Source organism: Grampus griseus (genome assembly GCF_964374135.1).
Source record: "Grampus griseus genome assembly, chromosome: 7".
NCBI classification, from domain to species: domain Eukaryota; kingdom Metazoa; phylum Chordata; class Mammalia; order Artiodactyla; family Delphinidae; genus Grampus; species Grampus griseus.
In genome coordinates, this window is record NC_139001.1 from 9,398,404 (window position 1) to 9,412,403 (window position 14,000).

Below are 14,000 nucleotides of genomic sequence, written 5' to 3' on the forward strand. Positions count from 1 at the left end.
GATTTGCTGAATCAGTGTGCAACATTTTCCACTATTAATTTTCATTTTTTGGATAGTTAGATGGTTGCGGTGGGAAAAGTTTTCGCTTATGCTTAAATGTTTGCAATTTTGGCATCTCTTAAGAGATATGTTCCCAGAAGTGAAATTGCTTGGTCAAAGCGAGTTTTTTATGGTCAACTTATTTCACATAAATTTTTTTCTCCAATTTACTTATCACCGTCAGGAAGAAGAGTGCTTTTTCTCATCATTCTATTTGTGTTATCTCCATTTTGCATTTTCTTGCTAATTTGATCTGGAAAAATTGCATTGATTTCATTTTATTGGTGTTTCTATAGTAATGAGATGTTAAACATTAGAAAAATAGGTTTAAGGAGTGAGATCTGAGTGAGAATACTTCTTGATGTAAATGTACTAATAAGTTTTCATATGTTGTTAATCTTCCTTTGAACCACGATACAGGAGAACTGAACTTCTAATTTGTTCAGCTGAGATTAGCCCCTCTTCTTTTTTTTTTTTTTTTTTTTTTGTGGTACGCGGGCCTCTCACTGTTGTGGCCTCTCCCGTTGCAGAGCACCCGCTCCAGACGCGCAGGCTCAGCGGCCATGGCTCACGGGCCCAGCCGCTCCATGGCATGTGGGATCTTCCCGGACCGGGGCATGAACCCGTCTCCCCTGCATCGGCAGGTGGACTCTCAACCACTGCGCCACCAGGGAAGCCCTAGCCCCTCTTCTTGTGTAATGATTTCCCTCAGTTCTTCACCCATGTATTTTGAGTGGTAGTTAATTTTTTCCACCGTGATCTTACTCTGCTCCTGGCTCCCCATTGCCTTTTGCCAAAACTGGGAGAATCTGCAGTCTTCATTTATTCTGAGCTCAGTGATGGGACTGAGGTGGTCATATGATCCACGCAGGAAAAAGCTGAAAGCTTTTCCCTTTCTGGTAGCATAGGGAAGATGTGAATCTGAAGTTGCCAACTGCATGTTTCCTGCCTTATGGAAGATGATGGACAGTCAGAGAAAAGCAAATATATTAGAGATTATGTGTGATCAAAGTTCTGACTAGTTTCAGTTCCTTAGTTCTTCAGAGCTGTATTGACTCTTTTCTCTAGACATGCTTATTTAACTATTTGGATTCTGGAGGTATGTGTGCCTTATTTTAATAAAGCCTCTGTTTTTGGCTTTAGAGCTAAAGAGTCCTGCCTTGATGTACTTGCAGTACGAACTCAGTATAAGATTGTATTCATGGGGCTTCCCTGGTGGCGCAGTGGTTGAGAGTCCGCCTGCCGATGCAGGGGACATGGGTTCATGTCCCGGTCCGGGAAGATCCCACATGCTGCGGAGCGGCTGGGCCCGTGAGCCATGGCTGCTGAGCCTGCGCGTCCGCAGCCTGTGCTCCGCAACGGGAGAGGCCACAACAGTGAGAGGCCAGCGTACCGCAAAAAAAAAAAAAAAAGATTTTATTCATCCATTTGTAGAACACCATGGTAGTAAGCACCATGCTAGACGGTAATTATAAAAATTAGAGTAGAATAGCCTTTGTCACAAGCAGTTTCCAATTCAGTAGGGGAAATGGGCATGTAGGTGGTTATTAAAGTCAAGTGAGAAACATTTCTAGTGATGACCTCATTGATGGGGCTTTGAAGGCTGAAGAAGCAGTTGTAAAATGGTACGCGTCAGCCGTATTTGTCTCTACTTGAGACGTGGAATCATTAGTTACGTCCAGAGTGGATTTGATTTCTCATTTTTCTGTGTCTCTTGTTACCTTGCTCACAAGTAGTAGGTGTTCAGCAAATACTAGTGTTGAAATCAGGAGATTCACTTCCTTGGCATTTTTAGGCACAGATATGTGACTTTCTTTTACTGAAATTGTCGTGAAAAGGTCATTGACTGGAGTGAAGGCCAGTTGAAATAGGGCCTGGTTTAAATGGGCTATGCAACAAGGTGCCTGGATTGTGCTACAGTAACAAACAGCTCCTAAATATTAGTATAACAATCTAACCACTAGGAAACTTGTCCATCCTGCGTTACCTGCAGGCTGTGCTCTGTGTCCGCACATTCAGGTATTCAGGTATCACTGCTGTGGCGGCAAGAGAATATGCTGACTTGCTCTCTGGCTGTCCAAGGCTTCCCTCAGAAGTGATCCATTTCCACTCACGTTCCTTGACCAGAGCAACTTACACGGCTGCACATAACTTCCAGGTGGTTTGGCAGGTATCATCCTACTGTGTGTCTGGAAAGAAGAGAAATGGAATATTTGCAAACAGCACCTGGTAGCTATCGCAGGCTGTTTAACACCATTTTAAAATTTTTATTCTTGCTCCCATGTCTGCAACAAACCGTTTATTTCCCTAAATTCCACTTAGGGCAACATGGCCATGCAGCTGTGTGTTGTTCTCTTCATTCTCCTACTTAATTAACCAGTATGGGTGCCTTTTAATTTTCATCTTTAAAATTTATTTATTTATTTATTTTTGGCTGCGTTGGGTCTTAATTGCTGCATGCGGGCTTTCTTTAGTTGTGGCGAGCGAGGCTACTCTTAGTTGCGGTGCGCGGGTTTCTCATTGCGGTGACTTCTCTTGTGGAGCATGGGCTCTAGGTGCGTGGGCTTCAGTAGTTGTGGCACGTGGGCTCAGTAGTTGTGGCTTGTGGGCTCTAGAGCACAGGCTCAGTAGTTGTGGCACATGGGCTTAGTTGCTCCACGGCATGTGGGATCTTCCCGGACCAGGGATCGAACCTGTGTCCCCTGCATTGGCAGGCGGATTCCCAACCACTGCGCCACCAGGGAAGCCCTGCCTTTTTAAATATTCCTTTTTTGGTGTTCCTTCTGTCTCTTTTTTTATCCTGACCTTTGCTCAGTCAGATGGAAGCGCAAGCTTCCTCATCTTTGGGAGGAGGAGAATGAATGTTAAGGGGAGACAGTGTGATGTGACAATGACGTCATTGTTTCTTAGGACTAAATTGAAACCACTTTAAAAACCAATTTATACTAGAGTTGGCCCAGTAACTTGTCACTTGCTCCTTTCAGTAATGGCAAATCTTACTGCATAATTATGCACTTTGAGTTTCACCCAAAGAACCACATGTGCACATGCTTTTCCACTTTTTGGGCTGCTTTGATAATGCTCAGAAGGCTGGTCTGTCCCATCAGGCCTTGTGCTGGGAGGCAAGATTGACAGTGTTACGTTCAACAGTGGCATGGTTGTCTTGGTCTAAAGAGGAACAGAGGCTACTTTTTTCTAGGTAGAAGTTATGTGCTTTGAATTCTTAATAGTATCCATGTTAAATTATTTCTTGGACCAACAAAGTAATATTTTATATATTGTATAATTTTCTCTGCATTATATATTTCTTGCTTTAATCATCAAATGTGAAATTTTGTCCAAAAGTCACTTCATAAGCTTATTGGAAACCTATAAGGCATCAGCTGCCATAGATTATTTCATATCTTAACTGACGATTTGCTCTGATTCTCCTGTCCCTCAGTATTGAAGGAGTCTGATGTTCCATACCACTTTTTCCAAATGCTTTCTCAGTCTCAGAATGCTTTTCTGGAGTATCAGTGTGACTAAAAAAATAAATATATGCAAATGCTTCTTCAGTAATTGTACAGGAAGTTTCAGTATCATATATGGAAGGCTATTGCTTTTGAAGCAGGAGGGAAAACGTGATTTTTTTCCTTCTATTTTTCTCATATAGCATCTCCAAAGCCTTAAGCCATTTATTTTGACATATACAGTCAGGAACAGAAATACCAGCCTGGGTAGGGAAAATTTAATAACTAGATACTGGCTTTTTACTTTCACCTCTAAGCCCCTAGATGTAACAGTGGTGTTTCAAATTTAGGGATTTGGAATACCTGGGCTCAGTCTCACCTTTCCTGCCCAAGGCCTGGGTGATTTTGGGCAAGCCTCCATTCTTACATCTTTAAAATGGAAATATACCTGCCTCTGGTGTCATTTGAGGATTAAGCTAGATAATGTCTTTAAAGAATCAGTATAAAGCTTATCACATAATCACACCTTTAAAATTATTTATTCTGTGTTTTTGGGTTTCTTTGGTTTTTTTAAAAATTTTTTACTCTTTTTTTTGGCTGCGTTGAGTCTTTGTTGCTGCGCATGGGCTTTCTCTAGTTGTGGCGATCAGGGGCTACTCTTTGTTGTGGTGTGCGGGCTTCTCATTGCAGTGGCTTCTCTTGTTGCGGAGCATGGGCTCTAGGCACGTGGGCTTCAGTGCTTGCAGCACATGGGCTCAGTAGTTGTGGCATGCAGGCCCTAGAGCGTGCGGGCTTCAGTAGTTGCGGCGTGTGGGCTCAGTAGTTGTGGCACGTGGGCTCAGTAGTTGCAGCACGTGGGCTCAGTAGTTGCGGCACGTGGGCTCCAGGGCTCACGGGCTTCAGTAGTTGTGACACACAGGCTTAGTTGCTTCACAGCCTGTGGGATCTTCCCGGATCAGGGATTGAACCCGTGTCCCCTGCATTTACAGGCAGATTCTTAACCACTGCGCCACCAGGGAAGTCCTCTGTGGTCATCTTAATACATTTTTATCCAGGTATTTATAAAAGCCAGTGCAATTCATGAGATAGTATCGTATCACTAATCTATCACTAATCACTAATTTACTTTTATTATCTCAGTGTTTATATCCCTCACCCAACTAATTTATTTGTGAAAGGTGGGGGCAAAAGTAAATTGAGCTGTGAGATTCCCTTTGGGTGTGTGGGCATCTTTTCCCATGGTTTTTGTTTGTTTATTTAAATATGAATTTTATTTATTTAAAAAAATACAGCAGGTTCTTATTAGTTGTCTATTTTATACATATTAGTATATATATGGTTTTGATTTTCAGTCCCTCTGCCTTTTTTTCTTTGCATAATAACTTAAAGTTATTGTAGTTTATTCACCCATTCTCAGTATACCCAGATTGTTGAACATATAAAATTTTGGCTTTGCATGTTTCCAACCCTGTTGTTAGTCTCTTATTCCAAGCTATGATTAAGAACAAAATCTTTCCAAAAGGAATTTAAGCCCTAGCCTGTCCTTCCAACCTTGTTTCCTAATGTGTCTCTCTGCTCAGGGAAATTCATATCATTTGCCAGGTGCCAGGTGGGTTTTAAAATTTGCTGCCTCTCTGCCCTTGTCTATGCTGCTTTCAGCGGCACGCTCTTTTTCCTCAGCTTTTCATTCTTCAGGGTGTGGTTTAAATGCCATGGGGTCTATAAAACCTGTATTTTCCCGCTAAGAGTAATTTCTCCCTTTGTTGTGAACTTTATAGCACTTGGTAGATCTCTTTGTTTTATGAATTCTAACCTCTTTGAGGACGGGACACAGTGTAGTGTGTTGTCAGTATTTATGTGCCCTGTCGTGACTTGCATATACTTGAGTTGGGAAACCAAGTAAGTGCAAGTATGAATTGAGTAGCTTGGCACAGTAGTTCTCAACTCTATTCGATCCAGTGCTCCCAGTCTATAATGTGTATCATATAATGTAAACATCTTTATTTTGATGCTACTTTAGTATCTTGAATTAAGTATATAAAAAACCTCCCTCCACAGTTTAGAAACATGAATATAATAATGTACAAGCATTTTACAAAGGTGAAAATAAACAAGTAAAAGGAAAACAGTTGATAACAAAATAACATTATTTCAGTAGGTAAATGCGGGTACTTGACAGAAGATGACACTATATTCAGATGCTTGCATCTGTATTTGAATTTATTGAATGTGACAGCTGCAACAACAGACTTAAATGCTGTAAGCAGCATTTTCATTATAAACTTTTCCAAAATGATGCATGACTCTTGGTCAAGCTGCAAAAAACAGATACAGTCTTTTGTGGATTCCCATGCATTCCTGCAGAATTTAAGTATATAGAGAACCATGCAAAACAAATCTAAACTGAGAAATTATAAACCTGTTTTCCCCTATGTCATGGCCAGATTTTAAGTTTTTTCATAAGGTCTTCATATATTATCAAGGCTATTCGAAATATATGGGTGATGAGACAGTTTTTCACTGTGTCTCATGGTTCTGTGTATTGCATGACATCTTCTACCTCTAGTCCTTACCTGCTAAAAATGCCAACAGCACCACTGTTCCCCAACATACTGTTTCAAGATACTCCCCAGAGGAGGAACCACTACTGTTGTTTTTTTTTTTAAACCACTGCTTTTTAAGATAAATAAGGAGTTCTAAATTACAGAATTATTTGGGCTAGCATTTCTCCATAACTGAACATAGGAACATTGGTCAGACTTACTCAGCTTCTGTCTTGTGACTGAAATAGAAACTAGTATATTTTACAGAGACCATTAGTTTTTTTTTAAAAGTGGTTTAAGTGAACTTTCCACTTTGATTATTGAAAATCAGGGGCTTATTTATAATATGCATTTTATAGCGTTACAAGCAAAGCATTTAATTTTTGGAACACAAAGCTATAATGTTATAATTCTGTATGTAAAATATAAGAGCATAAAAATGTCTGTATACACATGCACAAACAAATTTGGAGATATAATTAAGTACCAAATTATTTATATTTGGTAATATGTACATATATTTGAGTTGTATGTCTGGCATAGATACTAATTTCAAAAAAATCCAGGAACTGTAATACAAGGAATTAACTAGCTCCTTGTAACTAGCCACCTTCCTCATTTTGTCTAAGATTAGAATAAGAATACTTTTTGCTACAAGGTTTTGGCCTCTTTTAGATGTCCTCTGGACTAGAGATGGTTCCTAATCTTTAAGACTACCAAGTCTGATCTTTAAAACTACCAAATTAAGTATCTAGAAGGGACAGTCACTACAATTTGAGTATCTAGAAGGGACAGTCACTACAATTTGCCTAAAAGTCAGCAAGAGGCGTGTTTGAGACTTGCTTTCAAGTTAATGTTGAAAACCCATAACCCAGAGTTGATTATAGTATGCTCTGTTTGCAACCTGGGTTTCTTTAACATGAGTTGGCACACAGGTACTTGGTAAATAGGAAAATGATGTTAGTATGATGTGGAAGTAGTGTCAGGTCATAGGCAGTTTTTCCTATAGTGTTAATATATGAACTGGTAATCTATGAAGTCTTATGAAAGACCTGGAAATAGTGCAGAAATGGGTTAAAGAAATCATTTAGTGCAAGAAATAGCTAGTTCAAGTGGCTTCCAGAACCACCACACTTTCCACTGGTAACACTCCCAGGAAGCTCAAAACCATTTACTCCTGTATTTATAAAGAAAGAAAATGACAAAAAGGGAAGTCTCACCCAGAATTGTATTTTTAATTTTGTCAAAGCTGGTCCTGAAAGAAAACGTCTTGAAAAATTTACACTTAAAGGAGAAAGTACAAAAATAAAACTCTAATGAGTGGACCAACTGGGATTATTGGTGCAAATGTTAGTGAAGGTTTAATCTTTTATTAAAATTGATGACGTTTTTGTTAGGACTCACACTGCAAAATAACATAGGTTTGAGTGCTCTGTTTCCAATCTCATTTTCACCATTAGTCCAGTTATTTTTAGTGGGTGATTTTGCAGAGCATGAGATTTTTTTTTTTCCAGCAACATCCATAGGTTGATGTCGAAGCTCCTGAATATACTTGTGCCCCCGCTCCATCCACCCACCCAACGATCTTGGGCTGTAATTCACTAAATTGGCTCCTTCTGGTGCTACTTAAGAGTTTGTCGTGAATTTTATTGTCTTGTTCTTGCAAATTTGATTTACAGTGGATATAACTTTTACGGGTCTTAAAGAGATTATGTTTTTTAATAAAAATTAATGTTAAACAATAAGGTTTGATAAATGAGGGAGTTGGTAAAATGAGCTAAAAGGCATCAAGACTCGTTCAGTGCTGAATGCTGTTATATTCTAATTGGCTGTTCTAATTGGGCATTATTATTTTATGGAGATTTCCTTACAGTATCTGAGCATTAATAATTTATAAATGGGCATGATAAAATAGAGTCCCACTTTGGGAGGGCCCATAGTTACTTATGGTGACCATCTGGTTGCTTACTCCTCTTGTGGTAAGTCAGGGGTTGGAAAACCCATGGGTCAAATCCAGCCTACTGCCTGCTTTTGTAAATAAAAATTTGGTTGGAACATAGCCATGCCCATTTGTTTATGTGTTGTTTATACCTGCTTTTGTGACACATAGTACCTCCCACAGAGCTGGAAGTATTTTACTACCCTCTACAGAAAGTGTATCAATATTAAGATCATGCTAAACAATAGTCAGAAGGACATAAATGGTCAGTGTTTCATAATATTTAAAACAATTTTTTGACAAGGCCTCAGAATATCACACTTAAAAATAATTTTAGGAAAGGTAGAATTAGATAAGTATGGGATTTAAGCCAGTTTTGTGAGCCTCACTTTCTCAGATGATTGGATACTGTTTTCTTTCTGTTCTTTTCCCTCCCCTCCCCCTTTCATACATATTGAGACTTTACCTGCTAAATTCTTAAGTTCCTTGAAAGTGTTAGTAAGGACATGAAAAATGCAGGAGTGGGTTTGGGTGGCTATAAAGTTAGATGTATTTTAAAACCAGAGGACAGTTTATTTGGGTCGAGAAGAGGAGGAGTGCTGCCTCTGCAGTGGGATCAGCATTAGGTTAGTGTTGGCCAATTTCTGTCAACAACGAGACTTACTTAGGAATATGTTATGGTGTTTTTTTTTTGTTTTTCTGTTTTTATTTTTAGAGGGTTGACATTTAACTACTTAACTACTTGAACGTTATCACAAAGTTGTCTAGCTTTGAATGGATAAGGTTTTCTTTTAATATGATTTTTAAATTTTCAAGGAATACAGCAACGAATATTTTAAATTTTATTATGAAGTGAAGTAGAAATTGATTCAATTAAAAGATTAATCTATGGCAAACTTTACAAAAATAAGAATGTCGAGAACCTGAATGATGTAATTTATAAATATTATTCCGTGGATGTTAAATTGTATACCTGAAAACAACATTTTACCTCCCTTTTTAAAAAATAACTATGAAATGATTTGCAAATTTACTCAATCTTATTCCTTATTTTTTTAAAAAAAGTAGAACTCTCATATCTCTTACTAGAAATATAACAAAAACAAAAGCAAGTCCTAGAAACTAAATCTCTCAAACAAGAAACTCATGGGATAAAGCAAAATTTCGGTCTGCCAATGTAAGAATATCTAGGAAAAATAAAAACTAAATCACAGTATATAAAACTCTTATAAGGTTCAGCTTGGATACACCCAGAGAAAATATAACGTATACCATGGGGGGAAAAATCATTACTAAAGCAAAGACTATGACACACAAAAGACTATATAGGTTACTAGAGTTTTTTAGTAGTTGATCTAGTTAAATCTTTAGAAAGTACTATTCTTTTATGGATTAAAACCTTAAAAATGAAAATGATAGTACAGACCCAAGAAATATTTACTTTCATTGAGAAGCTAATGCCATGTCTTTTTTCAAGAATCCAGTGTTGAGTTCTTCTGCAATAATGAAAGAAAACAATAAAGATACTGAGACCAGAAACCTTAGATCATCTTTTTGAAGAGATGGTAGAACACGTATGATATGTTAAGAACTGTACGGCATCCTTATATGTTCAGTTAGAGTTATCGTGTAAGGCGTTCAGTGACTCATTTCTGAATTCCTTTGAGATCATTTTCAGACTGAAGGCCTTTAAAAGTTTTTTTTTTAACAAAGTAAACAGCTTTGGCATTAATGGAACTTTATTATTCTCATTAGAATATGCTCTTTTATGTTATTTACATGAAGGATGGGTGTTGCCTGTTAATTACATAAATTGCATCTGTTCCGTTAATATCTCACCTCTGGAACACCAACTTTTCTGGGTATATATTCATGCGTGCTCCCTTTTGCTTGTGTAAATCTCATGTGACCTTTGCTAGAGGTTAAACATCTAACAACTGAAAACAGTTTCTTCATGTCCCTCAAACTTGCTCTTAAAACAATGCTGGCATAAGGATTTGATTTATTATAAGTATAACCCAACCATGTATCAACGGTGCAATTGTTTTGAATGTGTTTGGAATATTTTGTGGTAAATTCTTTACCTTTTTATCTAGGACTTGGTTTTTTGGTGTACTTCAGCTGGTTATAAAAAAAATCTTAACTCTTGGGTATTGAGGGGGTTGGTTCTAAAAGGTAATTTCTTTGGCCAGATTATTTGATAGAATAATAATTTAATCATAGAAATATTTGGGGAAAGGGTAGAGTCAATAATGAAGAATTGGGAAACTTTTTTTTTTTTTTAATGAAAAAAGATTTCAGTTTCAGTGTTGTATTTGCATCTCATTTTCCTGATAGATTTCTGTTTTGGTTTTCTGCTGACAGGTCACATTTAGGGCAGGCAAAACATAAGGGATATAGCCCTCCTGAGAGTAGAAAATCTAATTCTAAGGCACCCAAAGTGCAGTCTAATACTACTTCTGAACTGTCAAGGGGACACCTTTCTAAAAGGTAAATCTTCACATTGCTTATACATTTTTCAAGGCAGAATTATTTGCATTTGAATCATTGCATAATATTAAAACGTACCAGGTTATGCCAAAATGTTACGATACATGTTTTCATTATTATCCGGGTATAACTTTTAGGATTAATAGTGAATCACCTCTGCAGTGATGTCAGCGCAGCATACCCCAGATAGTGCTTTATTCTCCTTGATTAGAGAGCTGCGAGTTTCTCCTTTTGCCTAACAAACCATTATACGCATCTGAAATGCCATTTTAAATCCAGTTTTTCTTAGTTTTTTTATTGTCAGAGCCACAGGTCAGTGATGTCTTAAGATCTAATTGATAGGAGTCTTTGGAAAGGAATGTGACTGTAAATATTTGATACTACAATATAAAACTTTCTAACCTTCATTTTGAAAGTGTGTATGTTAATGCTTATTTATTTTAAGCTTTGACAAAGAAGTTGTGTTTGTAAATAGAGTATCGGTATTGTAGTTTCAACTGGTTCTGAACTACTAAGTAAGCATTCTTTTTCTTGTAATCCTAATTCTTGTTTTATGATTAGGGGAGTTAGTGTCAGTAATCATTGGGCTAAAGAATTAGCCTGATCTTCTCATATTTTACCATCCAAAGTGTCACTCCCCACCCCCACCCCTTTTTTTCCCCTCATTTTTGAACCGTTTGCGAGCCTATGTTTATTAGTTACTGGACTTACCAGGAAATTTTTTTCACTTAAAAAAAAATCTTATTTCCACAGATTTGAGAAGTTAATAAATAAGTATTATATGACAGGTTTAACGATGGCAGGCTGATATTAACTCTTGTTTTATCTAACCTCTTAGAAGCTGCAGTTCATCATCTGCTGTCATAGTCCCACAACCAGAGGAACCAGACAGAGCCAATACTTCAGAAAGGCAGAAAACGGGGCAGGTGCCTAAGAAAGACAGTTCTCGAGGAGTGAAACGCAGTGCTAGTCCAGACTACAACAGGACCAGTTCTCCTAACTCTGCAAAGAAACCCAGAGCACTTCAGCATACTGAATCTCCCTCAGAAGCAAGTAAGCCACACAATAAGTCAAAGAAGAGACATTTAGACCAGGAGCAACAACTGAAATCTGCACAGTCTCCATCAACAAGCAAGGCTCATACCAGGAAGAGTGGGGCCACTGCTAGTTCACGGAGTCAGAAAAGAAAGAGGACAGAGAGTTCTTGTATAAAGAGTGGTTCTGTGTCGGAAGCAGCTGGTGCCGAAGAGAGATCTGCAAAACCTACCAAGCTGGCTTCAAAATCGGCCGCCTCAGCCAAAGCTGGGTGTAGCACCATCACCGATTCTTCTTCTGCTGCCTCTACTTCCTCCTCATCTTCTGCTGTAGCCTCGGCCTCCTCTACTGTTCCACCAGGTGCCAGGGTGAAACAAGGGAAAGACCAGAATAAGGCCAGACGTTCCCGTTCAGCATCCAGTCCCAGTCCAAGAAGAAGTAGCAGGGAAAAGGAACAGAGTAAAACTGGTGGCTCTTCAAAATTTGATTGGGCTGCTCGTTTCAGCCCTAAAGTTAGCCTTCCTAAAACAAAACTGTCTCTTCCAGGGTCTTCTAAGTCAGAGACATCAAAACCTGGACCTTCTGGATTACAGGCCAAATTAGCAAGTAAGTTTACTCGAAAGATTTTTTTTTTTTTTTAATTAAACAAAATTTCTCTGGGTTTGTCAGGAGGGATCAGGTTTTCAAGGTAGTCAGTCTGAGGCAGTTTTAGATTTATTACTATACCTGTATCTGTACACAAAGTGTATAATAATTGATACACCACGTTTAGTTTTATGGAGATAGATAAGGAATGCTCCCGCCTTATTACTAAATTGTCATGTTTTAGTATCTTTCTTTATCTTTGCAGCATTTGCTACTTCTTTTCTTTTTTTCTTTTTTTTTTTTTTTTTTTTTTTTTGCGGTACGCGGGCCTCTCACCGTTACGGCCTTTCCCATTGTGGAGCACAGGCTCCGGACACGCAGGCTCAGCGGCCATGGCTCACGGGGCCAGCCGCTCCGCGGTATGTGGGATCTTCCCAGACCGGGGCACGAACCCGCGTCCCCCTGCATCAGCAGGCGGACTCTCAACCACTGCGCCACGAGGAAAGCCCGCCACTTATTTTCTAATGTCAGAGTAGGACAGCAAGTTGGTTTTTCTCCTATAACCAGAAACAAAACTGTTCTAGTTATGAGTTGGTCATGACCACAGTTGGAGATCAAATGCTCTTTTTTGGTATTGTACATTCTTTTTGTTTTTTAAATAAATTTATTTTTTATTTATTTATTTAGGGCTGCTTTGGGTCTCTTCATTGCTGCGCGTGGGTTTTCTCTAGTTGCAGCGAGCGGGAGCTACTCTTCATTGCAGTGCGTAGGTTTCTCATTGCAGTGGCTTCTCTTGTTACGGAGCACAAGCTCTAGGCGCGCAGCCTTCAGTAGTTGTAGCACGTGGGCTCAGTAGTTGTGGTTCGCTGGCTCTAGAGCACAGGCTCAGTAATTGTGGCGCACGGGCGTAGTTGCTCCGTGGCATGTGGGATCTTCCCGGACCAGGGCTCAGACACGTGTCCCCTGCATTGGCAGGTGCTTTCTTAACCACTTTGGCACCAGGGATTCTAACACTGTGTGTGAGACCACTGTTCCACACATTCTTGATGTGTGGAAACCCTGAGCTAAGTTATTAGAATAAATGTACCCTAGTATTAATTAAACTTTATTCACATGTAATATTTTATGGCCTTTAAGGAGCTTAGACTAAAGATGAATACCTCTTACATTCATTGCGCTGGGCTCTGGGTCCTAGGTAAATGGGAAAGAAATTGCCTTCTTGAAGCGTATAGTGGAGCAGAAAGAACTAATGTTTGAGAATAATACATTCAAGCAAAGAAACAAACAGTAGATAAGAGAAAGGCATCCTGAGGCACTTTTCTCCCTCTTTTTTCCAAAAAAGACTTCTTCAGGAAGCCAAATGTTAACTTCATTAGAACTGATTAAAAATCGTGGTGACCCTCTTCAATTACATGACTACTGTAATGATGAAGTGCTTTTTTTTTTTCTATTTTGAGAAATCTAAATGACGCAAATACAGAGAACAAAACAGCACTTCCTATGGTTTTCAGAGCATTTAATTTTTGTAATATTTAACCAAGAAGCTTGTTTTTGATCATCTTTTCTCCTTTTGAGCCCACAAAGACAATTTCAGGTCCACATTTTGATAGGGCTAGAATGTTTTTTGGTCTTTGGAAGACTTTATATAGTGTCTACTAGTATTCTTGTGAAAGTTTAATACTGAACCAGCCTAACCTAGTGTTGAATCAGAGCTGTTAGCTCTGTTTAGTTTAATTCTACAATCTATAAACTATTTTCAGTTGATTCAATATTAGCAACATTTTGACAAGAATACTAGTAGACATTATTGTAAAATTTTGTTTAGCCTGTATCATAGGGTTATTGTGAAAGTAACATCTCTTTCTCTTAAATTATAGAATTTGTTCTATTTGTTATTTTAAATATGCAGTATATCTG

At 38.5% G+C, this 14,000-nt stretch overlaps 1 protein-coding gene across 21 annotated transcripts in view; it reads left to right on the top strand.

Moving 5' to 3' along the window:
• TRIP12 (thyroid hormone receptor interactor 12) overlaps positions 1-14,000 on the top strand; it is a 147,422-nt gene that overhangs the window by 47,069 nt on the left and 86,353 nt on the right. For 14 of the 21 annotated variants that reach the window (XM_082658091.1, XM_082658076.1, XM_082658089.1 and 11 more), the window contains 2 exons: positions 10,338-10,463; positions 11,302-12,104. In XM_082658091.1, coding sequence (XP_082514217.1) covers positions 10,338-10,463; positions 11,302-12,104 — 929 coding nt within the window. The remainder of the gene's footprint in view (positions 1-10,337; positions 10,464-11,301; positions 12,105-14,000) is intronic. The other 7 variants (XM_082658082.1, XM_082658087.1, XM_082658084.1 and 4 more) reach the window with 2 other exon arrangements.